Below are 27,915 nucleotides of genomic sequence, written 5' to 3' on the forward strand. Positions count from 1 at the left end.
CAGAGAAGATGGAGCTTTCTAGATCTACTTATTTGGGAAAAGATCAATTAATGCTTCTACTAGTTTTTAAGGAAGATCCATTAAGAAGGAATGGAGAAGGGAATGGCAACACACTCCAGGATTCTTACCTGGAGAATTCCATGGACAGAGAAGCCTGGAGAGTTATACAGTCCAAGGGGTCATAAAGCATCAGACATGACTGAGTGACTAACACACATGCACACATATTAAGGAAAAAAAGATTGCAGATAATATATACTGTACCTATTGCTAAAATGCTCTTTAAATCAAGTATAAGGATTTCATACTTTAGTATTAATAAAAGCCATGGCATTGGAACAACTGAATGGTATGATGTCATCTCTTCTCTAGATTGAGTTTATTCAATCCAGAGAAGAACGAAGGAAGGGAAGAATACATGATCATTAGGAACAATAAGGGGAAAAGTAGATGTTCATTTCCTTTTTTAAAGTGACATTCAGACTTAAAAACTCTGAAATCTGTTTCTAGCCTGAAATATGAAGATTTTATTTTTGCAGCCAACAATACATCCTGTTTATGATAAATGATTCAAGTTCCTGGAATGTCCATTAAGAAAAAATCTACCCCTTCAATTTTTATACTGTTTAGTGCTATTTAGTGGAGTTGGAGCTTGTAGGGGAGGATGTGTCAGTGTGTAGGGTGGTCCACCTCCAATCCGCTATGGTAGTAGTCCCCAACCTTTTTCATACCAGGGACTAATTTCATGGAAGACAGTTTTTCCACAGACTAGGGGGAAGGCGGGGGGGATGGTTTTGGGATGATTCAAACACATTACATTTATTGCATACTTTATTTCTATTATCATTACATCAGCCTCCACCTCAGATCATCAGGCATTAGATCCCGAGCGTTGAGGACCCCTGTCCTATGGAACAAAATGGAATAGAAATGTGTTTAAAAACTTTAAGAACAAGACCAGAACACAGTAATTTGTAATGACTATTTATTAATACATGTATCACAAATGTTCACAATATCAATGCATTCTTGTTGGCATGCGAGACAGAGGCATTTTTTTAAGATCTTTTAAAAATATCTTGACTTTTGTTCCCCCTTCACACTCATTTTTAAATTGATTTTGATGAGGTCCTCGATGTCTGTAATGTCAATGCAAAGAAAAAATATAGAAAGAAGTAAAATAACACAATAGCAATTAACTGGGGAAAAACAGAAGTCATTATTTCCTTCACAGGAAGCAACAATACAGCTTTGTAACAGGGTTATACAGGCGCACTAAACCCTCTATACGTTCCCAGGCATGTAACAGCAAGGAGCAAGGAGGCCACCCAAAGCTCGATAATCTCCTCCGTGCATGACACATGCCCTTTTCTCCTCAAGGACAATTACAAAGTATTACATGCCCTAGGCAGCCTGAAGAAGGTAGGAAAGAGCCTTAGTAAAAGGGAAAACCCAACCAAAGGAGATTAAGCCAAAAGAACTGATAGCTATCTGCTTATCTATATCTAGGGGGTGTGCAGCGTTTATCAATCATGATCAAGGGCTAACAGGAGCCTCCCACACTACATGCAGGGCCCAGCAGGGCCAGTGATGGTGTGGAGAACCAGTCACCTACAATGAGCTGCAGTTGGACCAAGTACAGATGGAGGAGCTGGCACGCACAGGGCCTTGGGTGGGGTCCCCTAGGACTAGATGCAGGGAACCTGGCTACACTCTGGCACAACAGGGCTTCACAAAATGGAACGCTACGCATGATGCAGGCTGAAAGGTGGAGCAGAGGCTGTGTGGGAGCGTCAGTTGCAGTTGCTCGCAGGGTTGGGTGGGGGTTAGGACAGGTGTATGATGTACTGTGCTCTAACATTCTTTGGAAGTCTTTCAAAGATTGCTGCAGTTCCTTTTGCAAACAGGTCTCTTATTCCGTCATTCTTGAAAGACTAAGAGAGAAATTAAAACACGTAAATGACTCACCATTAATAAGGACTTAAGGTAACAAGTGGAAGAGAACATTTTGATGTTTGCCACGATAGCAATAATCACATCTCTTGCCCAGCACCAGAGAAATGAGGCTTTGGCACATGGCCAAGTGCCACCCAGAACAAGGAGTGAAGTGACCAAGCAGTACCCTCATCCCTTTGAAGGGGGGAGTCCAGGCCCCAAAGGGAGAGCCCTCCCCACCGCCACTCACCTCCTTACACCATCTCATACTGGTTGGCCGTGATGAACCGGGACAAACAGCAGGCCAGCAGCATGCCAATCAGCTGTTGGCAGAAGGAAAAAGACAACAGGCTCGCAAGTCACTGAGGTAACACATTTCTTTGACCTGCCCCCCTCCACCCAGATATAATTTTTATCGGCTGAGGGCTTTTGTACATGAGTGGGGAAAGGGCACTAGGAAAAACAGTCAAGCCTGATTTCAGTAGTGGGAGTGAAGACAGGAAGTCTAAGTGCCGGTGGAGGACAGCTAGAAAGTCTTGAACTGGCCATAAGGTTACAGTTCTAGCTCACTCTGGCCATTGAAAAATGACTTTTGACGTAAGTAATATTAAAATGTGTTCCTATGTTCTGAGCATAATGAAAAAAATTAAGTTACTACAGCAAGGTAGTAGTAACTACCTGGCATTAGTATGGTAGAATTGAATATCAGAATTGAATTTAGAACCATAACCACATGCATTGGGAAGCTGTCTCAGCATAGGCTGATACTCCAGTCATACCTGGCTGACAAGATAATAGTTCTTTCCCTGAGACAATGGGGTGCTATTCTGGACTTGGAGAGTTTGCCAAGTAAGTAAGTCATGAAGTAAGTCATGGTTTGTGAGGTGGGGTGGGGGGTGGGTTTGAACTTCTCTTTATCTCTAAATCATGTAGATATTTTAGGCCTAAATGGGCCCATCTACACCCCATGGACGGAGGAGCCTAATTGGCTACAGTCCATGGGGTCGAGAACGTCGGACACGACTGAGCAACTTCACTTTCACTTTTCACTTTGTTGCATTGGAGAAGGAAATGGCAACCCACTCCAGTGTTCTTGCCTGGAGAATCCCAGGGACGGAGGAGCCTGGTGGGCTGCCGTCTATGGGGTCACACAGAGTCGGACACAACTGAAGTGACTTAGCAGCAGCAGCACACCCAATGTCTACCCCCTGGGTTTTCAGCACAACCAATATCCACCTTCCCAGTCTCCTACCTACTTTGTGCTTTGACTTAACTTCCAACACAAGTGAATCTGATAAAAAGCTGTTACTTCACTGTATCTGTTCTGCTCACTGAAGACCACAGTTCTCATTCCTGACTCAGGAAGATAAGCACTTTTTGGACGGGACTCTGACTGTGCACTTGAGTCTGAATGTCTACAGCTTCTCTTGGCCAGGTGAGGGTCGCTTCTTCTTAAGCAATTGGCCATGTGTTATTGGTTCAGAGGTGGCAATGACCTTGAGAGACAGTCTAGTATAATGTCTAGTATAAAGTCTAGTATAACTTCCCTGGTGGCTCAGCTGGTAAAGAATCCGCTTGCAATTCAGGAGACCCAGATTCAATCCCTGGGTTGGGAAGATCCCCTGGAGAAGGGAATGGCTACCCACTCCAGTATTCTGGCCTGCAGAATTCCATGGACTGTATAGTCCACGGGGTCGCAAAGAGTTGGACATAACTTAGTGACTTTCATACACTTCTGTGGCCCCAGGACCAGCCAAATCAGCATCATCTAGGAGTGGGGCCCAGACACTGATGTTTTAACCAGGCTTCTAGGTGACAGAACCACTCACCCAGTCTATCTGGTCACCCTTATCTTACAGATTACACATTGGGTCCTACTATTGATCAAGGCAACACCTGAACTCTGTTCTTCTTCCTCTCTGCTCAACCCTGCAGGCTGCAGCCCACCTGATTACCTCTCTTGGTCAAATTCCAGATTCTTCTTTTCCTTTATCAAATGGAAATTGTGCTATGAAACCTGCAGATTATAACCTCTGTCAGGTAAGGAAAAGTCACCATCTTATTGGACTCATTTCCTACCAAGGCTCTGGCCATCATTTTGTGCCACAAAATACACAGTACTGTGCCTATACCAAGTGGCCAAAGTAACCATGGCTGTAACCTCCAGAAAAGTGTTAGTTGTCAGTCATGTCTGACTCTTTGCAACCACATGGACTGTAGCCAACCAGGCTCCTCTGTCCATGGGGATTCTCCAGGCAAGAATACTGGAGTGGGCTGCCATTTCCTTCTCCAGGGGATCTTCCTGACCCAGGGATCAAACCCAGGTCTCCTGCATTGCAGAAAGATTCCTTCCCTCTGAGCTACCAGAATATTGTGCCAAATGAGAAAATAAAATTCTCTCCATAAGTACAAGGATTTTGAACCATATAGTTTTTCTCTTTTCATTACATCTGCTATTTTTCAGGACCAACATACACCAGATCACACTTTAGATACTCTCAAAAATCAGATGTCAGCCAAAAACCAGAGGCACACTGAACACTTGGGAATACTGAGTTATTTAATCCCTACTACACACCTGGGCAGTACTACCATCCCAATTTTCCAGATAAGTAAATGGGTTCAGTTCAGTTCAGTCCAGTCACTCAGTTGTGTCCGACTTTTTGAGACCTCATGAACCACAGCACGCCAGGCCTCCCTGTCCATCACCAACTCCCAGAGTTTACCCAAACCCATGTCCATTGTGTCGGTGATGCCATCCAACCATCTCATCCTCTGTCGTCCCCTTCTCCTCCTGTCCTCAATCTTTCCCAGCATCAGGGTCTTTTCAAATGAGTCAGCCCTCCACATCAGGTGGCCAAAGTATTGGAGTTTCAGCTTCAACATCAGTCCCTCCAATGAACACCCAGATTCAGGAGAGGTTAAAGAACCCCCCTCAAACCATACAGGAAGCCCACACAGAGTTTATGGCTCCACCCTCTTCTTCTAACCAAGAAGAGCCCCCTTTCTAGCCTAGACCCTTTCCTCTCCAGAATAACTCCTCTGCCTCTCACCACCAGGGCTCCCTTCCTGCCTTACATTGCAAACTTCAGGGAGAGGGCTTTCAGTGGGCATGTCTTTATTTGATCTCAAGTTCCTAGACACTCCTTTCTTTGTAAAGCTTATTAGCACTTCAGGTTTGTTTTTCACTGACCTCCTGTATGTTTTAGCACTTACAGTAGTCACCATGCCACTTTACAATTTGCAACGCTCCTGTATTCAGTGGTTTGCAGTGCTCTCGGCCCCCATGGCAGTTCATAAGCCACACAGCCAAAACATTCTGTAGTATGTATCAATATTTCTTGTATCTAAAATGCCTGTTTTCAGGGGAATATAGTGTGTCCCTCCACCTTTTTACCCCCAAACAGAAACAGTATCATTTTTAAAGCACTGGTCAGACTTTCTCACAGAAATAATAACTTTAAAAATATAAGTAAAAATAAAAGCTATTTGCTTTCAAACTGTATTTTGTATTTCTAGGGCAAGAACATACCTTCTTCTGTTTGTCCATAGGAGAAGATTTTTAAACAATTTTTAAAAATTATTTTTTAACATCTACTAAGAAATTGTTCCTTAAAAAAGTCCTGAGCTGGGGTATATACAAGCTTTGTGAGAACAGTAGTTTACATATATTGGCTTTTATTCTAGTTAATTCTGGTGCAAGAAAAACTAGAATCTGGGATATGGTGGGTGTTCTGAATTATTTGCAGGGTTACTGATTTCACATTTGCTATAGTGTTTCATCATATTTGAGAGAGAACTTTGATCTCTCATTTCCCTTTATCACCAAATTAAAGGAAAGTGGGGAGGGGGGAACATGCTATACTTAATACCATTTATTAACAGATTATTTCTAGGTACGTAACTGAAAGCCTATTAAAGGTAAACACACAGGCTCTTCCTCAGTCTGAATCAGGACCAAACGCTTGCCACTAGACCCAATTATTCTGTAGATAGAAAAATTCATTCTTATTTAGATGAAACCTTTCTTTAGGTTAAATATATGTAAATTCCTCAAGAACAGAGGTATGCTCTGGGGCTGATGTGTTAAGGCTGGAGTATGTGGGCACAGGGACAAACTTCTGCTTTAAACCCCAGAGAGAGAGACAGGAAGAGGAGAGCTTGCCTCTTCTGCTAAAAAGCCCTCAGGACGGAGATCCCAGAGTCACCTCTCCCTCTCCTCCTGGCTGGTGAAATGCCAAATCCCATACAGCCTAGGGAGTTTGAGATCAGATTACTGGTATTTGGTCATCTAAAAGACTTTGTAATTAGCCTTCGTCTAATTGTTGGAAGTAACATTTTATTTCTACCACTCAGCCTTGTCTGTACTATATTCTGCTTTCTTTTGGGTCACGAAAGCCTCTGGGAGGACCTTCACGAACTGAGAAGCTACAGAGGGAAGGAGAGAAAAAAGGCCCTAGACTTACAGAAGGCCAACTCTAGCCTTATCGAAGCTTTCCCACAAAGAGAGCTCCAGTAACAGGGATCGCATCAGTGGGGTTCTGCAGATCCCCAGGAACAGGGTGGAGGCCAAGGGGTAGGGGAGAGGGACTGAGAGAGGGTGGAGTCTAGCTCAACCAAGACCAGGGCTGTCAGAGGCAATGGGGCAGGGGTTATCTTCCCCTGCAATCACCGTGGCCACCAAATGGGCCAGTCCCTAATCCCTGAGGGGCAAAGAGAGGCCAGGTAACAAAGCTATAAAAGACAACTTGCTTAACACTAGGTCTAAAATTTCAATCTTCTCAATTCTTCCCCTGGTGGCTCAAATAGTAAAGAATCTGCCTGCAATGCAGGAGACCTGGGTTCAATCCCTGGGTCGGAAAGATCTCCTGGAGAAGGGAATGGGTACCCACTCCAGTATGCTTGCCTGGGAAATTCCATGGACAGAGGAGTCTGGTGGCCTATAGTCCATCGGGTCCCAAAGAGTTGGACACAACTGAACAGCTAACACTTTCACTTTTCATAATGCCTGTAGAGATTTTATGTTGATGGCCTAACTGGGAAAGTAAATAAAACTTGCCCATCTTTAGGAACATGCCAAGGAATCCGATTTAAAACAAAACCATATAAATACTTTTAGGGACTGTTTCAGAGCCTGAAAACAGTAGGGGAAGAGGCAAAAATTCTGTTAGCCTTATTTGGCCATGTCTCATCGAGGCTACTGACAGCTTTGTCTTGTCCTAGATACAGAAAAGATAAACAAGTCCTGGAAAAGAACCCCTGGTCCATAACAAATCGTGGCAGCAGCCTGTGGGCCCTGGAGGAGGCCCTGCAGAGGAGAGGGTTGGGCAGGACAGGGATGGGTATTTTTTGATGAGTACCTTTCTCCTTGCAATTTCACAGACTCAAACACTTTCATTATAAAGGCACAAACTGCCTTCCATTTAGGTGCTATGTAAGTCAAGAACAAGGGTTATATTTGGCCTAAATGTTGAATGCCGTGGACCAGATGAGATCATCAGAATTGTAGTGGATCTACACTAGTCACCCAACCTCAAGCAAGCCACTCAACTCTCCCTTCTGGAAAACAGCTCTCCTATCCTTACTCAGGACTGTAACATTCTGTGCTTTGGGGGAATTAATCCAGTCTAACAGTTTCCAAGTCTAGTGAAACTGATTACATCAGAGACAGAAGTGCTAAAAACCAAGTTCCAACGCAGTATCACAAAGTAATACCAGTGTCTGGACTTGGATGCTTGGCTTCCAGTTCATGTTAGGGGTGAGGGAGGCGATGGTGTGTGTGTGTGTGTGTGTGTATGTGTGTGTGTCTGTGTCTGTGTCTGTGTGTGTGTCTGTGTGTTCCATCCCCAAGCCCCCTCGAATAAAAGAGTAGCTGCCAAAGATGCAAGGGAGGAGGTACCCTATCAAAACACACTCAACTACCTGCTATAAATTAACAGGGCAGCGGGACCTGCCCATCAAGTCTGGACAAACAGGCTTTGCCTTGAGAGGGTAAAGGCACCTGGGAATTTATGGAGAGAAGTAGTTAATGCCTGCCAAACCCCTACTGTCCAAAACCAGCACTCAAGGTCTTTAAGTTAGCTAAGTTAGTTAACAGGGGACCGAGCACTCACAAGTCTATTAAAAGGCTAGACTTCAGCTTGTCCACTATACCACAGTTAGGTACATTATACCACACTTCTGTTTAATTTCTAAGACAAAAGGTATGCAAGACTGGTTTGTTCCAACCAAGGACAGCATGGATGTCATGAGAGCAGCTGAGGAGAAGGGTAAGGAGAAGGTGGGGGCAAGTGAGCAGTCAGGGGGCGGGGGTTCTATTCTTTCCTACCTACTTTGATCTCCCTGTGGCCTCTACTCAGCAAAGTTCGTTTTATTACTGGAAGCTCAAGACATAGGCCAATATGATTGATTTAGCCAACATTTATTTGCTAAGTGTCACTATGACACTTGTCCTAAAATTTCTGAACACGTGTGGCTGAAGCTTTGGTGCCAGGTCAGTGACCAGGATCAGGAGGGCTGGTTCTTCTTGAACAGGCATCTGCTAAGTGGCCACCATGGTCCCAGAGAGGCCCTGGATCTACTGGCATCTGGAAGCCTGCGTTAGCTTCCAGGTTCCCTGAGGCTCCTGGCACCATTCAAAGCTGCAGCTCTCAGTGCATCTGACTACCAAGAGCCACCCATGGCCATTCCTCTCCCTGCCCCAAGGTGAACACGGCAGATCTCAAATCTCTGCACTTGACCAGCCACGTGGGTGAATGCTACTGCCTCTGTGATGCTCCTGGGCTTTGGGTTTGTTTTTTTTATCCCAACGACTCTGGAGTACCTTGATGAGACCTAAAGTCTCTGTGGAGAGAGTCTGTTTCAGGCTTCCTTGGGGCTTCCCTCTCTCACTGCCCACAGGGCCACAGAGCCAAGTCAGTGAGCCCCGCATCAAGGGTTTCTCCTAGGCAGCACAGAAAAACTGTTCGATTTACCTCAGGCCAGGCCCTCCATATGCAAAAACTGCCAGGCTAATGTGCTATTCCTTGATGGTAAGTATACAGATAGGCTCATCTTGTGATAACTTATTAAGCTGTATACTTACAATGTCTGCACTTTTCTGTACATGCCATATTTCAATAGCGAAGTTTTAGGAACAAATTTAAATAGGATTAAAGTGTATCTGTATTGGTTCGGCAAGAAGGAAAGAAGTCTGGGGACTGCGGGGGCAGGGGGATAGTAATTATAGTCTGGGAGGGCTGACGTAGAATTCAGGCAGGTAAAACCAGAGCCATGGCAACATGACTGAGGTGACATTAACTGGGCTTTGTTGGAAAAAATGATCTGTTCATCTGAAAAAATTCTGCATTATATTTTTTTGTTGTTGATGTTAGGTATATATGCTCTATCATTTGACTGGGAGATCAGAAGCCCATGGGACAACACACTGCCTGGTGGAAGTGGGCAAAATTTTGGATTTCGCTTAATCATGTTCCATTCTTGAGTATATGTGGCCTGCTTAGTTTGCTTAATTTCTTCTCTCATTCTTTTCTGGAGGCCAAGTGGAGATAAAGGGATATAACATTTCCTATATACAAATTCAGTTTCCTCTTAAGAAACAACAATCAGACCTTCAGATCAAAATAATGATCACAAGATGAAGTTGGCTACGTTTTTGGTGTTTTTTTTTAAGGACGAGATCTCATTCACAATTCCCAGGAACTAAGAAATCAAAAAGGGACAGGTCAACCAGGAAAAGAGCCTCTCCCCTCTCCCCTCAAATCCAAACCAGCCATTTGATGTTTGGAGTTGTTTATGCTCCAATTAAGGCAGCACTTTGTTCAGCTAACCTCCATTTGACCTACAGAAGAAACGAGTTGTTTTTCTGGAGCTAGTCATTAGTTGAACTGTAACCGATATTCCCTCGATGGCAAAACTTCATTTAAGTTGAAAAAGGAAAATCAATAAACAGATGACCTGAGGACTAATGAGCAAGGAGTTCTGACCCCATCCATCAGCCTTTCCCCAGGCACAGGGAGGCCGCCAGAGAATCTGCAGACCAGGAAAAGTGAGCAGGAAACAGAGGAAAGGCTAGACCCGACCACAGGATTACCTGGGAGAATGCAATCCCAAAAGCCACTCCAGCGATGATTCCCATGTTGGTCTCCATGAAACTGGTCACCAGATCATAACAACCCTGAAAACACAAGAGACACAGTCTCAGAGACATGTTTTATCCAGGCCAAATGGGCCTGGGTTATCTTGCCACACTCACACATACATCCCAATCTTCATTTCACAAATACAATGAAAAATTTCAAACAAACAAGAGGAACAGAGAGTGGTACAACAAACTCCCAAGTGACCCTGCCTCTAACATCACAATGAACATATGGTCAGTCTTGTTTCACTTCAATTGCTTCAAAACTCATCCCTTGGCTGGAGTATCTAAAAGCAAATCCAAGATATACGCTTTCATTCACTAATGTTTCCATCATAGGATGAAATTGAACAAGAAGGCTGTAAGATCTATGAGACCAACGCTGTAGGGATCCAGAGGCAGATTTGAACAGATGAAAAACTATCCTGCATCCTTGATCAGGAAAGCTCAGCATGATAAGCAGTTACTAGCATTTTCACAACAAATGACAAAATCGCAGATAAAGTAAAATCTGGTTAGAAGGAGGTGGTTGAATGCCTGCCAACTTTATGGCACTTTAGGGTTCTTCATACAAAGATCGCTACTTTTTTTTTAGTAGGGAAAAACCTATGTTCTAGAGTCACTTTTTCACAGATTTACTATGTGACCTTGAACAAGTCACTTTCCCTGTCAATAACCTCATTCATAAAATGAAATGAGTGTCCCTTTACCATCCTGTGAAATCTCTACATGTTGTGATTAAGCTGCTGCATTCCCCAGCTGTGTTGTGCTCAGTCGTGTCCAACTCTTTTGCAACTCTATGGACTGTAGCCTGCCAGGCTCCTCTGTCCATGGGATTCTCCAGGCAAGAGTACTAGAGTGGTTTGCCATTTCCTGCTCCAGGGGCTCTTCCTGACCCAGGGATTGAACCTGGGTCTCCTGCATTGCAGGCAGAGCCCATGTTGTGATTAAAACCAACACCAATTTTACCAATTTCAATTGTTTAGTTTAAAATGGATATAATTCAATTTCTTTAAAACAAATGATATGATTTTGATTTTTTCTGGAACTGGGCCAAATCAACCAAGACTTCTGAAGTGATGTATTCAGCTTTGGAAAACGTGGTCTTTTTCCAGTTCTCTAGAAAAGGGCTTCAAACTTGAATGCATGAAGCCCATGAAAAATCAAGACATTCATTTCAAAAGCAGGGTGAAGAGGATTGTAGTTTATCAAGAAAGGCCCACTGAATTGTAATAACATCTGAAGAACAAGAACAATGAAAAACATAACTCCCATTTTTAAATTCAAAATGTAATGGTTTAACATTTCTCACGGAGCCTAAGAAAATCCCACCAATGCTGTATCTTCTAGTAAGTGATATTTTATGCACTCATATTCTGTTTGCAAAGAAAGATGCATTTCTTTAGCAGCAGTGCTTTGACACATGTTTTCAATGCAATGAATAAACTATGCTCCTCAGTTACCTGGTGCAAATTTGAAGGCCAGGGCAGGGGCAGGAGGGGCAAAGGAAGTGTATTGTTGCTCATGGGACGTTTCAAACTGTGATTCTCTCTTTGTAAGAGAAGCTTGCTCACTAATTTCATTTCTACTAATGAAATTATACATAGCACTCTTTTCCAATAGGTATCAGAAAGGAGGTTGGTTCAGGTTAAGAAGAAGTCAAAGCAAAAAGAGAGGTAGATATTCTATTCATAATAGCACTAATAGCACTTTCTCAAATGGCAACAGCTAAGATAGTGTTTTTCTGTGCTGGTCATTGTTCACTGCTGTATCTCCTCCCCACAGTGATGTGGGGGAGGTGGGGAGATGAAGTTCAGACCACCAGTGTTACATGAGCTCAAAATATAGAAGCACAAGCCCAATAATAGAAACCAGAAAGAAGTCAAGTGGTCTATTTTCTTACTCTGCAAAATATTTTGGAAAAGGTTTGTTTTTAGAATAGAGTTTTGTTTTGTTTTTTTTCTGTGAACTTCAGTTCTACACATAAGGTGAATATGTTTTCCTTGGAAGGAAAGTTATGATCAACCTAGACAGCATATTTTAAAGCAGAGACATTACTTTGCCAACAAAGGTCCATCTAGTCAAGGCTACGGTTTTTGCAGTAGTCATGTATGGATGTGAGAGTTGGACTATAAAGAAAGCTGAGCGCCGAAAAATTGATGCTTTTGAACTGTGGAGTTGGAGAAGACTCTTGAAAGTCCCGTGGACTGCAAGAAGATCTAACCAGTCCATCCTAAAGGAGATCAGTCCTGGTGTTCATTGGAAGGACTGATGCTGAAGCTGAAACTCCAATACTTTGGCCACCTCATGCGAAGAGGTGACTCATTGGAAAAGACCCTAATGCTGGGAAGGATTGGGGGCAGGAGGAGAAGGGGATGACAGAGGATGAGATGGCTGGATGGCATCACCAACTCGATGGACATGGGTTTGAGTAAACTCCGGAAGTTGGTGGTGGACAGGGAGGCCTGGCGTGCTGCAATTCATGTGGTCGCAAAGAGTCGGACACGACTGAGCGACTGAACTGAACTGAAAGTATGATTTCTTCTCCATTCAGTCAGTTACATTATTTTTGATAAGCCCATTCCAACCGGTAAGAGAAACCAGAAAAATGAAGTAAGGGCTTTGCATTAGCACAACTGTGGCAAAATCATTCCTTTTAAATCTGGCTCCTCAAAGTGGGGTTTTCTATGAGCAGCAGCAGTATTCCTGGGGAATTTGTTAGAAATGCAGAATCTGAGGCCTCACTCCAGACCTACTGAATCAGAATCAGATCCTGGGGTCACTCATTTTTAACAACTTTTCACGAATGTTAACAATACCTCTAGATGTTTCACATGTCCATTAAAGTTGGAGAAGCACTCTTCTCTAAGTTCCCCCACTACTTTTCACTCCAAAGAAAGAACCAATTAAATTATAGCAGTAAGAGAGTTAGTTAAGATGAGAAGATGAATGTGATTAGCTTCTTTGTTGTTTAAACAATACAAGACCCAGGTTGCAGTAAATGCTTTCTGTCTCCAGTTTTTTCTTGTCATTCACTCTGTGGACCCACAAGCCCAGTTCCCAGGACTTGGCCTAGCTCTGCCCAAACTGCTTTGATCCTACAACCCCGGTGCATGTTTGCCTTCCACCTTAAATTCTCCGGGAAACCACGATCTTATCTGTCCATAACGATCTCATTTCATGTCTTAAAATGAAAGCCTGGTTGTCCAGTGTGAGATCCAGCCACAGAGACCTGCTAAGTGTCCTAAGAAACACCCAGAAACAGCACAGGTAATTTGCTCAGCCTCTCAGCAAGTCTAAATCAACAGGGTCTCTGATGGGAAACACCTGGAAGTAAAAGGCATTTCGGTAGCAAGAGTAGACAGCTGCTACCAGGTAGGCTCTGGGAGGAGGCATCTCAGAATAACTTTCTGTCTTCCTCTTGCCCTGGAGGCTTTAAAAACTGTCAAGGAATTCCTAGGTGGGAGGGGCTTGGTCAGTGCTATTAGCTAACTGAACCTGTGGACATTTCATCATCATGTGTAGCAAAACCAAAACTGTCCTCAAAACAGTAAATATCCTGCTTAACTGTTCTCACCTTTTGCTTGCTCTCTTCCAGTGATTTGGACAAGACTGTCCCACCCCATATGCATCGCCTTTAAAAAAATATTTATATGTTTATTTGGCACCATTGGCTTCATTGCGGCACATGGTCTTTAGCTGTGATGTGCAGGCTTAGATGCCCCATGGCACGTGGGATCTTAGTTTCTCTCAGTTCCCCAACCAGGGATCAAATGCCTGTGTCCTGCATTGGAAGGCAGATTCTTAACCACTGGACCACCAGGGAGGTCCCTCGCCTACCTCTTATAGATAAGGTGTCAAGAGACTCAGACCTGGGAAGTAATTTGTCTGAGAAGTTCAAAGTTCAGCTGGGCATTCAATGAGAATACCTAATGAAACTTAAACTAGGCCAATTTCAGTTGTCACTCACTTTTCTCCAGAGAGGGAGCCAGATAGGAGAGTAAACAGGAAGTGAGGGAAAAGTACCTCTTCGAGGTATCTTGAGATGTTCAGGAAAATGTAAAGTAGGATTGGGGGGATGGTGCTGAGAGCGAGGTCAGTTTGTAGGTTGTCAGTAGAGTGAAAAAAATGCTCCCCAATCTTTCTTTCTGGAAATCACTGTCAGGATTAGAGAGATGCACTATAGAAGCTGCCTCTAAACTTGCTTTTGAATACAAACAAAAGACCCTGGCTCCGAGGACCTGCTACATCATTTCTAATGAAAGGCACAGTGTGGTAGAGTGCAAGATAGATGTCACTGTCATTGTCATGACATTGACACCACAGCTACCATTTAACATGACAGTTAAAATGTTCTTATCCTTACTCTCTACCATGAACTGTGCTTTAGACACTTTATCTCATTCAATCCTATCAACCCTAAGGGGCAAGAATTATTCTCTCCATTTTACAGATGAGAAAAGCAAGGCTGCAGTAACTTGATCAAGATCACATGACCAGCAAGTGGCTGAGACAGAACTTAACTGCAGTCTGATGCCAGCCCTGTGGTCCTGACTTCGAAGTCCTCAACTTTCACAAAAGAAGTAGTTTGAGTGAAATTTTTTTTTAAAAAAGGCTTTTCTCAAGAGTGATGACTGCTGTATCTCCAAAGGATCTCCTGAGGCTCTGCTGTACCAATATCTCATGGCCATAAAGCACATCTTGTCTTTTATACATTGGAGCATCCACTGAGGGCCGGGTCGGCTCAGCACTGCATACAATGGCAGCATAATGACAGATAGGTGATTAGTGGAGGCGTCCAGGAAGAAACCAGGAGTCACCTCACGGTCAAGAGGTGAGGAAAGCCTCAAAAATTCCAGTCAGAACAGATGTCCTCTTAGCTCAGACAAGCAGCTGTCTGTACGGAACATCTTACCTCACCACACCGACAGAAAGTAATAAGCCCAGAATGACAAATTGAGCTTCTAGAATGGCAACAATACCTTGTAGCACTTCTGCTACAGGTATCGACATTACATGGGTAAATTATAGAAACTATCTTTCTACATTCAAATCCTGAAAGGATGGCTATTTTCTGTGAATTATTCAGTAGTTGGCCCAGATCCCATAGGATTTTGAAGATCTTCACTTGACCTTAGTAAGAAAAGAAAAGCTTTACCTGATGGTGGCATAACCATGGATAAACTCAACAGTAGGGTTTTTCTCCCTTTTGTTTCACCAAAACATATTTTCTATATGGCATTTCTCTAAATCTTTAAAAACAGAGATGGTCCTCACACACAGCTGTACCATGTCCTCAGAATGGAATACAGAATTGATTTTCCTTTTCCTCTGACTACCTAAATTTCATTTCCCTCATTTCTACTATGTACTAACTTTCAGATTTCTCTTAGACAGCTTTTTCCTCTCTCTAATTTCTTTAGGAGTCAGGATGTTGACAGTGAGCTGAATTGAAGTCGTTGATTTCTTTTCCTATAGCAGTGACGTCCCTAAAATCAAGCCCCCCCCTTGCAGAACCACATGCTGTCTGTCAACTCGACTCCCTCTTTCCGCTGAGGACTGGCACCCAGCTGGGAACAATTTCATGTTTTGAAGGTATATTAAGCAGAAGACAGACACCCAGAAAGAAGAAAGGCAGTGTTCCCTGACATCAGCATCAGGGTTAACAGGAACCACTTGCAAACCCTTCCTAACTATGCCTCGGAGAGTCTTGCTGAGGGACAGGAATGCGAGGCGAGCAGAGGCACAGCTTTCTCCTTCAGAAGTGGGGCGCCCAGGGCCTCTCCCTGCCCAGAAAGAACCACAGAGGAAGATTCTTGACTCTCTCCAAGATGACCATTTCTAACCTATTTGTCATCATGTCACAGAGACAAAAAAAGCCCTCTGCAGATGTTCACCACTGAGTCCCATTGGGGCCGAGAGGGAGCGAGTACCTTCTGGTTCACTTTAGTGGCGGCGACAGTCAGGTTGTGCAGATCCTGGGGGTTGCAATCGGTGTCATTCATGCAGCAGCTCGGGGGGATGCCGTGCTCCAGGAAGTAGGGGCTGGGGCTCCAGTTGGTATAGTTCTGCACGCCACAGCAGCTCAGCTGTTAACAGGGAAAGGAAAAGAATTAAGGGTGGCACATCAAAGGCACTGTGGTCTCCGCACTTAGTGCCTTGCAGCTTTTAAAAGAAAAACATGGGCCCAGGCTCTGCGGCGACAGGCACAGCTTTGATGAGCCAAGATGTGCTGAAACGCCGCTAACAATTCTACTTACTGACCAGCCCGTGTGAACTCAGCGAAGGAAGTGAGTTCTAGATGATATGTCATGTTGGTTTCCTTATGACCTCCACAAAGCCAAAGAGCTGCTCTCTGGCCTGGCTAAGCACCAAAATGAGCTAGCGTGTGACTGGGCACTGCTAAAGAGACTGATATAGAGATCAACTGAATCGAGATGGTCGATAGGGAGCTGAGACAAAAATCTTTTACAAAGCTGTCCCCCAGGATCTGCACTAACAGGTACATAAGTGGTTTTGAGCAGAAAAAGATGCACATGGAGGAAGAGAGCTGGTGTGGGTAAACCACAACCCCCCAGCTACCTGGTCTTATAAATCAAGTTTTATTGGGACACAGACATGCCTATGTGTTACATGTTGTCTGGGGAGGCTTTCGTGCTCCAAAAGCAGAAGTGAGTGGCTGTGATGGGCTGCATGGCCTTCAAAGCCTAAAATAATTCCTGCTTGACCCTTTACAGCAAAGATATGCCAACTGCTGACACAGAAGATAGGGAAGCACATGGAGCAAAACATATCATCAGTTGGTGAATTTGGGTAAAAGGCGTTCAGCTCCTTGTACTATCCTTGCAATTTTTCTGGGTAGATTTGAAATCCTACCAAAATAAATAACCAGAAACATAAAAAATAAGAACTTCTCTAAGTGATCCTGATGGGACACCTACTTTCCTCATATCCCCTGTAAAGATCACCACTCAGCCTAAGCCATTCACATGCGTGCCAGATCCCCAGTTTCTCTGAGATCTCCCCACCCCATGCCCACTGTAGCCCCCAAGCCCACGAATGCAGCTCAACTGAGTTCTCTGCCCAGCCTCAAGACACCATTTCCAGAAGGCTGGTCTTAGGGAGGCAACTCAAAGTAAGGTGGTTCTACACTGAGTGCCTACCTCCTTTCCAAGGCTTAAGATGTTTTTTTTAATTTATTTTTTAATTGAAGGATAATTGCTTTACTGATGCTGATGTTGAAGCTCCAATACTTTGGCCACCTGAGGCGAAGAGCTGACTGATTAGAAAAGACCCTGATGCTGGGAAAGATTGAAGGCAGGAGGAGAAGGGGACAAGAGAGGCTGAGATGGTTGCATGGCATCACTGACTCAATGGACATGAGTTTGGGGAGGTTCTGGGAGTTGGTGATGGACAGAGAGGCCTGGCATGCTGCAGTCCATGGGGTTGCAAAGAGTCAGACACAACTGAGTGACTGAACAACAATTGCTTTACAGAATTGTGTTGATTTCTGCCAAACACCAACTTGAATCAGCCATAAGTATACATATGTCCCCTCCCTCTTGAACGTCCCTCCCACCTCCCATCTCACTGCACCCTCTAGGTTATTTCAGACCCCCTGTTTGAGTTCCCTGAGTCATGCAGCAAATTCCCATTGGTTATCTATTTTACATATGGCAATTTTAAGGGCAAACTAGCTCTGCTCTCCTTGGGATGCTCACATCCTTACAGCTGCAAAGCAAACCAGATAGGAGTGCTCCTTGATACTAATTACCTGGATCACTGGACCCTGAACAAGTATGGATGTCCACTCTTGGAAAGGGAAGTGAGCCAAGAGGTGGGGAGTGGGGATCAACCGCAAACACTGCCGGTCCAGTGTCACCGGCAGCCCACAAGTCCCCCAACCTCGCAGGCAGTTGCAAGCCCCACTTCCTTGCTGGAACTTACACTGCGCTGCACGTGGTCCACCGCCCGGCTCCTCTCATCGTTGCCATTGTAATTCTGCATGGCGTCCGTGTAAGTCCTCAGGAAGGTGTCCTTGATCTAGGGAAGACAATGAGGGATGGGGTTCCAGTCTACTGCGGCCCAGGTGGACATAGATTTATACCAACTTACACCCTCAAAATAGCTTCTTCTGAATAAATGTAGGCCAGGAAGGGGATGCCTTTTTTCTGAGATAGAAGAGCTCAGAAAATTCACCAAGAGGTTTATCAGCTCAGGAGTTTAAACAAATTGTTTCCATTACCCCCAATTCAGAGGAACCCTGCCTAGTTAAATGAGCCACTGAAAGTGGTCAGTCAGATTCAGAAAGGGCTCTGATGGTTTTTTAGTTATTTTCTTTGAATTGGTTAATGACTATCCTTCTTTCTATGACTTTTTTCTGCCCTTTCTCAGAAGAATGACAAAGAAGCCATTGGCGGGGAAGGGGTTAAGGAGAGGTGGAAAGACTGATATTTTGACTCAAATCAGACCCCTGGTCTCCCATACAGGAGTGAGGCAAAACCAGCTTTCACTTACCTGTCTTTACTGAAATAAAAAATAAAGGCTAAAGGACATGGACTTTACTTGTTAATAAATAGTTAACCAAACCCTTTCTCCTCTGTGAACACATTTGACCTTGGGTTAACTTTCATGTTCTGTTTCCCTGGAAACAGGGAAGGTGGAGCATCAGACTGTGTTACCAAGCAACCCTGCTTATGGTAAAAAAAAAAAAACTGCCCCCTGATTGGTGAAATGACTCAGGCCTAGAGGAGAGCAAATGACAATTATTACCTGGCAGGAAGTTTAGGGCTAAACATGGAGACTCTTCTAGCAAGGCATGTTCCTTGCTGAAATACTGGACACTATGCCCATGGGACAGTTACAAGAGATTAAAAAAAAAAAAAAAACTCCACAGGGAGTTCCTAAGTCAAGGCGGTCACCACATCCAGTTGTGTCCTCTTGTTTTACTGCATGTGCACTGTCTCTGAGGCATGGGCATGTCTACACAGGCTTGAGCCTGGACCATTTTGAGGACTCCTGATGAAGAAACAACCCACTGCTGCCCTGCCTGCACATTGTACTTCCTTTACTATACCCTTCTCAGTCAACACCGCCAGGTTGTGACCTATTCTCATCATATGTGTTTGCCTATGTGTTCACCATGTGTATTTCACATTCATCATATGTGTTTGCCAAACTGAAGACCACTACTGGTGACCAAAGAGTGGTGTTGCAACCCTCAGCCACCCCTTCCCACTGTATTTTTTTTTTCAGTGAAAAGAGTTTAGGCAGCTGAGCAGGTTCAGGTCCTACATATCAGGAACCATGAGGGGTAAACCCCTACATGGAACCCAGTCCCAACAGCACATGGGAGGGAGCTGGGCCTGGGGTTCACACAGGCATTGGGGGCACCTCTTGGGCTGTCAAGGCTGAAATTCAGGTAAATGAATTCAGGTAAATGAATTCAAGGCTGAATTCAGGTAAAACCTGAATTCATCAGGTTTTACCTCAGCTGAGAATAAGAATGGGGGGTCGAACTTTGAATGCAGCACCCACATGAAACAGTTCTAGAAGTCCGCCTTGGCATCTGAGAGGCCATGTCTGGTAAAGGCGAAAGCAGGGCAGTAGGGGAAAGGCATGGGCAGTGCCTAAGGCAGGCTCACCAGACTCGGCCAAGCACAAAGGCAGGGCCTGTGAGCAGCTGATGCCAGAATTCAGGAGCCCCAGAAACATGCCACCTCACTGTCTTTCTCACCTCCCTCTTGCTATTTCTTTCCATCCTAACACAGGTATAGCTGCTTCTATCTATACTGTTATCTATAGCAGGGGTCCCCAACCTCTGGGCTGTGGACTGGTACCTCCTGTCAGATCAGTGGCAGCATGAGATGAGAAATAAAGTGCACAATAGATGTCATGTGCTTGAATCATCCTGAAACTACCCCCCTAACCTCAGTCCACGGAAGAACTGTCTTCCACAAAATCGGTCCTTGGTGCCAAAAATGTTGGGGACAGCTGGTTTAGAAGGGACAATAATGAATTTGGGGAGGGGGGTTAGAATCAGAATTTCTTGTAGCATATACACTTTCTGACCTCTCATCAGCATATACACCTGAAAAGTGATACTGCAGTGGCTACAGATCGTATGAGGGCATCCCGTCTCTGCATTAGCATCTCTACATTGTCTAGAGCAGCCTCAGTGATGGTACATGGAAAGATGGCCACACGTGACATAGGACAGCTGGCAGTATCCTTGAAACGGGCAGTTATGATCACCAAACAGGATTTAAAATGATTTTCCACCAGCTGCAGAAATCTCAAATTTTACATGTAAATGGAAAACAAAGTGCAGCTGTAGGGGCTTTCAATCATGACTGTCTTCTCTCCTTTTCCCCATACCACCAAGCAAAGCCACAGGGCTCCTCACCACTGGGGTGTAGACTTTACCCCGGTGGGCAGGGGGCGCTGTGCAGGGACTCTGGGGAGCAGACAGGAGAGCACAGGCTGCTTTGGGGAAATGGAGCACTTTGTCTTTGGCAAACAACTCATCTGGTTTGCCTTTGCCCTCTGAGAAATCCTGATATACAGACACACATTCATGCCTCACTGCAGCAGCTTTTAAGGTATTAAACCTAAATGGAAGGTCACTGTTTTAAAACAAGCCAGAGAATCCTTTTATGTCGCAGCTAAATAAAGAAACAGTGAGGGTCAACAAGTAAGGTTTCAGATTTGGTGAAATTCCTGCATGTAGAATTTTCTGGGTGTTTCAGCTCACAGTAGGTGGCATTTGGAAACTAGCAAATATCACTGGAGATGTCAGCTAGCCTCTCTGTACCCTTTACACATTCCAAGAGGTTTCAAAAGTCTCCCCCCAGAGAGAACTGAGTTCTCCACTTGGTGTATACTCACCTCATGACGAAACACGAACCCTGAAATGCCAGCCACGAGCTCAGCCAGAAACACCAGAGACAGAAACATGGCGTACTACAAGGCAAGTGGACATGGACACCGTCAGATATGGTGGGAGGGAGGAGACTGCCTCCTTGGACTAAGTTCCTTCTTGTCAGAGGGAATTAGACAAGTTATTCTATTCCCTAGGTGGAAAAGTGGGAAAATCCCCTTCTCCAGATGTCCCCACACGACCCTCCATGTTAGCTTGCATCTATTCAATACATATAAGCATTTGGGGGCACATGGGCATCCAGGGACCAACATCAGGCCTCTCAGGTTGGCTCCACCAGGAGAAATCTGGAAAGGCTTTTTACAACTAAGTATCCATTACTGTGACTCAGATAGCAAAGAATCCACCTGCAATGCAGGAGACTTGGGTTCAATCCCTGGGTAAGGAAGATCCCCCAGAGAAGGAAATGGCAACCCACTCCAGTATTCTTGCCTGGAGAATTCCATGGACAGAGGAGCCTGGTGGGCTACAGTCAATGGGGTCATAAAGAGTCAGACATGACTGAGCGATGAACACTTTCACTTTTCTCATCCTCTGTTCTTCATGTTAGGCTCCTCGAGGTAGAGAGGGCTGGGGGAGGGGGGCATGAGCCCTTTATACCACATTCTTCATCAAGGTCACTTGGAGTCTGCAAGTTGAGAACACTCCCACCACCTGCCCATTGCTGGCAGCGCATTCAGGTTTTAAACTGTTTCGATTGCTAGAAAGCCTTCTTCCCCTTGGCCACAGTGGGCCTCCTTGTAACTTCCACTGGTTGGAGTCAGATCTGCCTTCAGGAGACACCAGAAGCAGCCCAACTTCTCTTCTATGCTACAGCCCTTTGTGTGAGAACCCAGTCACGAAGGGACCCAGCTGCTTCACTCCCTTCGGGCATCCCCTTCCATTTCCTTAAGCACACCTCCTACCAAGTGGCTTCAAACCCCCTTCCTTTGTCAGAGCGGCTGGAATATGCACAGGCGACATGATATCCTTCCTCTCTCTGCCCTGAATGCAGCCCCTGCAGCGATGGGCCTCTTACCTCTGTGTTCTGCGGACTCCATAGCCTTTTGAAAAGCAAATCGGCTATGCTACTGACAAATAATGTTTGCAAGCATCGAAAACCCTCACTGCTTCTTATACATTTCATGCTTCTTGTACTTTCCAAGGCGATTGTGTGTATGTGTGTGTGTATGTGTGTGCATGCACGTGAGCATGCGTGCCCAAGTTCAGGGATATTACACGGTACTTACAAGACATTAAAGCTTTCCATTTTTGTGACTTTGAAAAGCAGATAAAAGGAAAGAGAATTGATTCCTTTCCTACGAGGCATATGTCTTACAATCTGCTTCTTCTCATCCTGAAATGAAATACACCAGTCCCAAATGTTGGGAATGGTCCTTGGTGATGCCCTGGAATTTGGGTACCCTGCACATGGCCATATTGCTTACTTGTAAAGTACACATCTGTGCACAGGATCATAAATTATTTTTCTCTGCTAGGGGCATCTATATTCAAAGGAGGAAATACAGCCTTAAAATGCCAGTTAGTCTCTCTGCACATTGAAAGCACAGGCACTACCAAAAACACAGTAATGAAATGAAGGCTCCATGTATACAACCTCCTCTCTCAACTTGGTACAGTGCACAATTAGAAACACCCTTTACTCTAGGGAGAGTCTCACCCCAGGCCTAGACTCCATGAGACAGTACTGTGAGAGAGTAATTGTTAGGAGGCAGGTGGGAAGAACAACTTTTGACTCTGTGGTCAGAAATCCTCCTGGATTGGAGTCCTGGCCATGTTGTGGAGTAACTGTTAGGCAACAGGCCACTGCTCTGAGCCTCCATAAAGTGAAAATAGTGATTTTTAGTTGTTTTGCAATTAATGAGGTTAAATGAGGACTGTAACATTCTAGAGAGACAGTTAATCAAGTGACTTCTGCTCTGCTCAGCTAGATCAGCAGTTTCGCATCCCTGGGAGCTTCTCTGCTTCTGGAAGCTTCCAGAGAAGAGCTGTTGCTCCTTCAAAAGGTCTACTGGGGACAGCCTGCATTACATTCAGGTGGTAGGGTTCAAGTTTTCTCCAAATGAAAAATACTGCAGTAGAAACAGTCCTGGCTTTGGAAAGAAGCTTTTCTGGGTTCCGAACCCAGGTCTGTGCACATTAGTTGTGTGAACCTGGACAAGGTTCACACACACCTCCAAGTCTTTACCACGTAATATGAAAATACAACCTGCACTTCACAGTGGTGGTGAGGAATAAATAAAATGTAGTACGTCCACAGGACAACACAGCGGGAAACTGGAATCAAGACCAATCCCCACCCCCAAACTTCTCTACTCCCCAAAAGGCTTGCTTGTCAGTAAGCTCACAAGTGTTAGGAGAAAATGGAAGCGTGCTGTGAAACCACCTTCAGAAGAGGCCAGAGTGCAACTGTTCCATTGTTGCATGCCCTGTTCTGCTTCAGTCATAGTCTTTAAGCTGGAAGAAACCTTGGTGATTTAGTCCTATAGTGTTCTTTCATAAATGGGGACAGAGGCCCAAAGAGGTTACATCCTTGCCGTCAAGACTTAAGCCAGTTAGTGTCAGGGCCTGTCAGGGCCTCCAGGTCTCTTCCCTTCTTGTCTGGACAGGTGGAATTGCAGAGGTCTCTCTTTTCTGTGCCTCTGAAGTTAATTCTCCCCTTGCTAATCACTGTACCCAGGAAGAGGGTCTCAGCCCTGGCTGTGCAATAGCGCCCCCCTGGAGAACTTTCAGAAAATATGTGGCCAGACCCTCACCACCAGAGATTCTGATTCCACTGGCTGGGGGTGGGTCCCTAGCAGAGGTGTTTTTAAAAAGCTGCCCAGGTGACTTAGATATGGATCAAAGTTGAAGACTACCAACCCTAGACCAAAGGAAACACTAGTGCCTGTAAGAACTGAAGGTTGACTTGGGGTGCTAGTGGAGGTGACAGCAGCAGAAGTGCCTCACTACGGCTTTTCCACCAACCTGGAGGATCAGTGGTGGCCAGGTATCAGCTTCTTGCATGGTCTGCAGGGCAGAAAGTGGCCAAATCAAGCACAGCCTCCATGAGGCTGTCAACAAAGAGACCAGGAAGATGGGTCCTTTGGAGTGAATCATCTTCACACCATATCTGTCACTAGATGGTATTAAGGGTTACTACAATCTAGGGCTAAACAAGAAAGGACAGGCAACATAGCACTCATGGAATCTCCACTCTCCCTTTTCAGAGAACAAGAAGTCTGAGAGAAATCCCTTTAAATAAAGTTGTCTTTTGAGGAGAGCCTCTTGCGGCCTTTTATCTATGAAAAGTATTGAAAGTGTTAGTCACTCAGTTGTGTCCAACTCTGCAATCCCATGGACTGCAGTCCACCAGGCTCTTCTGTCCATGGGATTTTCCAGGCAAGAATGGGTTGGCATTCTTGTGGGTTGCCATGCCCTCCTCCAGGGGCTCTTCCCAACCCAGGGACTGAACCTGGGTCTCCTACATTGCAGGCAGACTCTTCACCATTGAAGCCACCAGGGAAGTCACTTTTATCTATGAAAACCTTCCATATTAACAGGCAAGAGAGTAGAGAATTAGGCAACTGGTCTACCAAAAAGTTGAGACTTGCAGTAACAGTTTTTCAACAGCCTGCCTTACTCTTTGGGAAACATCACTGCTGTGTTTGTCCTGTTACCACATCCTGGTAGCCAATATTTGGTCCCACATCAACCCTCTATTGAGTGGGGAAGCTCTGGCTTAGTTCAGCTCCCACCACATGGAGCCAGGGGACGCAGATGTAGAGGAGAGCATGCCCGTGCATCCGAGCACAGCCAAGCTCAAGGAGGCAGAAAAGTATTTCTCCACTGGGAACTTGGGCATGAAAGGCTGCTTATGTTCAAGGTGCTGCCTCACCCACCAAGGCTGCACATCACATACTTTGGGAGATTTCTAAGACTGAATTCAAAACTAGAACAGGCCATCTTGCTATAAATGGCTATAAATGGCTATAAATGGCTTATTGGAACTGCTGGCCACTGCTTTGTCATCACCTATCTCGGGGGACCAGGACTGGATTTTTTGTGCCAGGCTGTGTCTGGGCTTGTCTGTCCCTCTAGGGGACTAAAGGGTAGGTTAGGTAAGAGTCTGGACTAAAATTAGAGTCAATGAATATCAAGGTCTCGTCTGTGGCTTCAAGAAGGGCCACTTCGCTCTCACGTGATTTGCATTTTTACAAAACAGAACCCGAAAGCAGTATTCCGTTGTGACCTACTCACCAGTTTCAGCATCCATGGGCTACCACGGCATGTGGCAAAGCACCCAAACAGGCCAAACACGACGATGGTGGTGCCAGTGCCGATGAGCACATAGGGAGCATTTGTGGAGTTCTCGGCGATAAGGGAGATGTAGGTGCCCAGAGTAAGTTTGCCCCAGACTCCAACGGCCAGCAGGATCACCCCAGTGATCTGAAAAGGGCAGGAGGGAGAAGGGACAGTAAGACTGCTGCTGAGAGACATGAGAATCGACACCGAGCAACGTGGCTAGATTCTGCAGACTCCAGTTTCCGGGAACAAGCAGACACTTGTTGTAGGAGTCCCTGAAGCACTGGGAAAGGCCAGAGGCCATGAGCCAAAGCCATCATACAGGAAAGACACTCTGATTGTGGACAATTAGATCTGCCCCTTACACAATCCCATAGGCAGGTACCATGTTAACTGGAAGTCAAGCCAACATTCAGTTTCAGTTCAGTTCACTCAGTCGTGTCCAACTCTTTGCAACCCCATGAGTCGCAGCACGCCAGGCTTCCCTGTCCATTACCAACTCCCGGAGTTTACTCAAACTCATGTCCACCAAGTCGGTGATGCCATCCAGCCATCTCATCCTCTGTCGTCCCCTTCTCTTCCTGTCCCCAATCCCTCCCAGCATCAGGGTCTTTTCCAATGAGTCAACTCTTCGCATGAGGTGGCCAAAGTACTGGAGTTTCAGCTTCAGCATCAGTCCTTCCAATGAATACCCAGGACTGATCTCTTTTAGGATGGACTGGTTGGATCTCCAAGCCAACATCAAAGAACTTAAAAAAAAAAAAAAAAAAGCTGCTTAACACATTATTGGACTTCCCTGGTAATTCAGTGGTAAAGAAGCCTCTTGCCAATGCAGGTGGTGTGGGTTTGATCCCTGGGTTGGGAAGATCCCCTGGAGGAGGAAATGGCAACCCACTCCAGTATTCTTGCCTGGGAAATCCTATGAACAGAGGAGCCTGGCGGACTGCAGTCCATAGGGTTGCAAAGAGTTGGACACAACTGAGTGACTGAAAAATAACACCACCACATTATTGATGCCACAGGCATTACCTTCTGTAAAAATCTCTGGGTCAGGTCAATGATGTGTTTGAAAGTACATCCTAATATAGGTCTGAGCACCTTCCCAGGTCTGATCTGAGAGCTGCTGCCCAATACATAGCTGGGCACGGCCGCAGTAAGAACATCAGCTGACCTCTTCAATGGCACATGTGTTCATGGAATATTTTAAGGATATCCTGTATGATGTTTTCGAGAACAAGGTGACCTTCATTGACTATCATGACAAAAATCTCTACAGAAGCAAAATCTTGAAAGTATTTTTGAATCCCTATTGATGTGCTGCCTTCTTTGTGATATTTCATTCACTATAAAACGTCGGAAGAATCTGAATAGTTCCTGGAGTTAGCTATAATATGATTTGTCAAATTGCTCTGATTGGCCCAAAGGAAATCCCCACAGTGTACTAAACCACAGAACCGTCCATCAGTCGGGCCCTTACTTACTTCAGGGCATAGACTTGGGGCTGTGCATCATGTCTGACTCTCCAACCCCTGCAGGCCACGCACCCTGGCAGCCTTAGCTACTAAAGCCAGCTGCTGACTTGGTGTCTCCAGCTTCCCAGTCTGTCTCTCCCTCAGTTTACCAACAGCTGAGCAGCTCATTTGAACTGACATCCCTCCAACTGCCACCACTTCTGACATCTTATAAGGCTTGAAAAGAGGCCTGAGTGTCCAAGGTAACCCTTCTGCACCTTCTCCCACCCTAGCCCCTGATGACCCACAAGTGCTCCCCAGGAGATGCGGGTTCGATCCCTGGGTTGGGACTGAAGGAGGGCACGGCAACATACAGATTCTTCACTTTACTAAATCTATTACCACTTGACAAGTGAGGAGGCAAATAATAAAAAGAATGAACTAATGGATGGAAGTAGAGATGATCATATGGAGTGAAGTAAGTCAGACAGAGAAATCTGCCTGCAATGCGGGAGACCTGGGTTTGATCCCTGGGTCAGAAAGATCCCCTGGGGAAGGAAATGGCAACCCACTCCAGTATTCTTGCCTAGAGAATCCCATGGACAGAGGAGTCTGGTGGGCTACCGTCCATGGGGTCGCAAAGAGTCGGACATGACTGAAATGGCTTAGCAGGCAAGTAAGCACAGATAGGTAGATAGACAGACAGACAGATAAATAGAGAGTGAGGAGGCAAGATGAGAAACTGAAGAAAATCTGTATGAAATAAATCAATACCAGCCTCTCCAAGGTTTCCCCTGTCAATTAACATACCGTTCCTTAATGTCTGTAAGTGAACACAGGCTACACAGCAAATCAAATGCCTGGACCAGTGGATCTCCGGGACTTTCTCTCTTGACACTTCCTTCTACAGTTTAGAGCCATCAAGCTCCACCATCAAATTGTTTCCTTGTGCAGGAAAAAGAACAGACTCTCCACCTTTCCCCATATCAGCTGACAGTGGGCTCCAGCAGTTTGGGGAATGGGATCAGTGGAAACAACCGGAGCTTGTTGAATCTCCCCTACCCCTACTCTGGAGAACCATCACTGTAAAAGACAGAAATAAAATCTTTAAAGTAGAAAAAGGTCAAGAAATTTGTGCTACTTTTATAAGGTGAAGGAATGTGATG

At 45.1% G+C, this 27,915-nt stretch overlaps 1 protein-coding gene across 1 annotated transcript in view; it reads right to left on the minus strand.

The window, feature by feature from the left end:
* Positions 1-971: 971 nt before the first annotated feature.
* The window catches only part of TSPAN7 (tetraspanin 7), a 127,522-nt gene continuing 100,578 nt past the window's right edge, over positions 972-27,915 (minus strand). Inside the window, exons 2-8 of the mRNA XM_043458139.1 lie at positions 25,254-25,442; positions 20,963-21,037; positions 18,023-18,118; positions 16,009-16,164; positions 10,028-10,111; positions 2,186-2,258; positions 972-1,934 (exon numbers count right to left, since the gene is read on the minus strand). Of these exons, the coding sequence (XP_043314074.1) occupies positions 2,190-2,258; positions 10,028-10,111; positions 16,009-16,164; positions 18,023-18,118; positions 20,963-21,037; positions 25,254-25,442 (669 nt within the window). The 3' untranslated portion in view covers positions 972-1,934; positions 2,186-2,189. The remainder of the gene's footprint in view (positions 1,935-2,185; positions 2,259-10,027; positions 10,112-16,008; positions 16,165-18,022; positions 18,119-20,962; positions 21,038-25,253; positions 25,443-27,915) is intronic.

This window comes from Cervus canadensis, chromosome X (assembly GCF_019320065.1).
Source record: "Cervus canadensis isolate Bull #8, Minnesota chromosome X, ASM1932006v1, whole genome shotgun sequence".
Taxonomy (NCBI): Eukaryota; Metazoa; Chordata; class Mammalia; order Artiodactyla; family Cervidae; genus Cervus; species Cervus canadensis.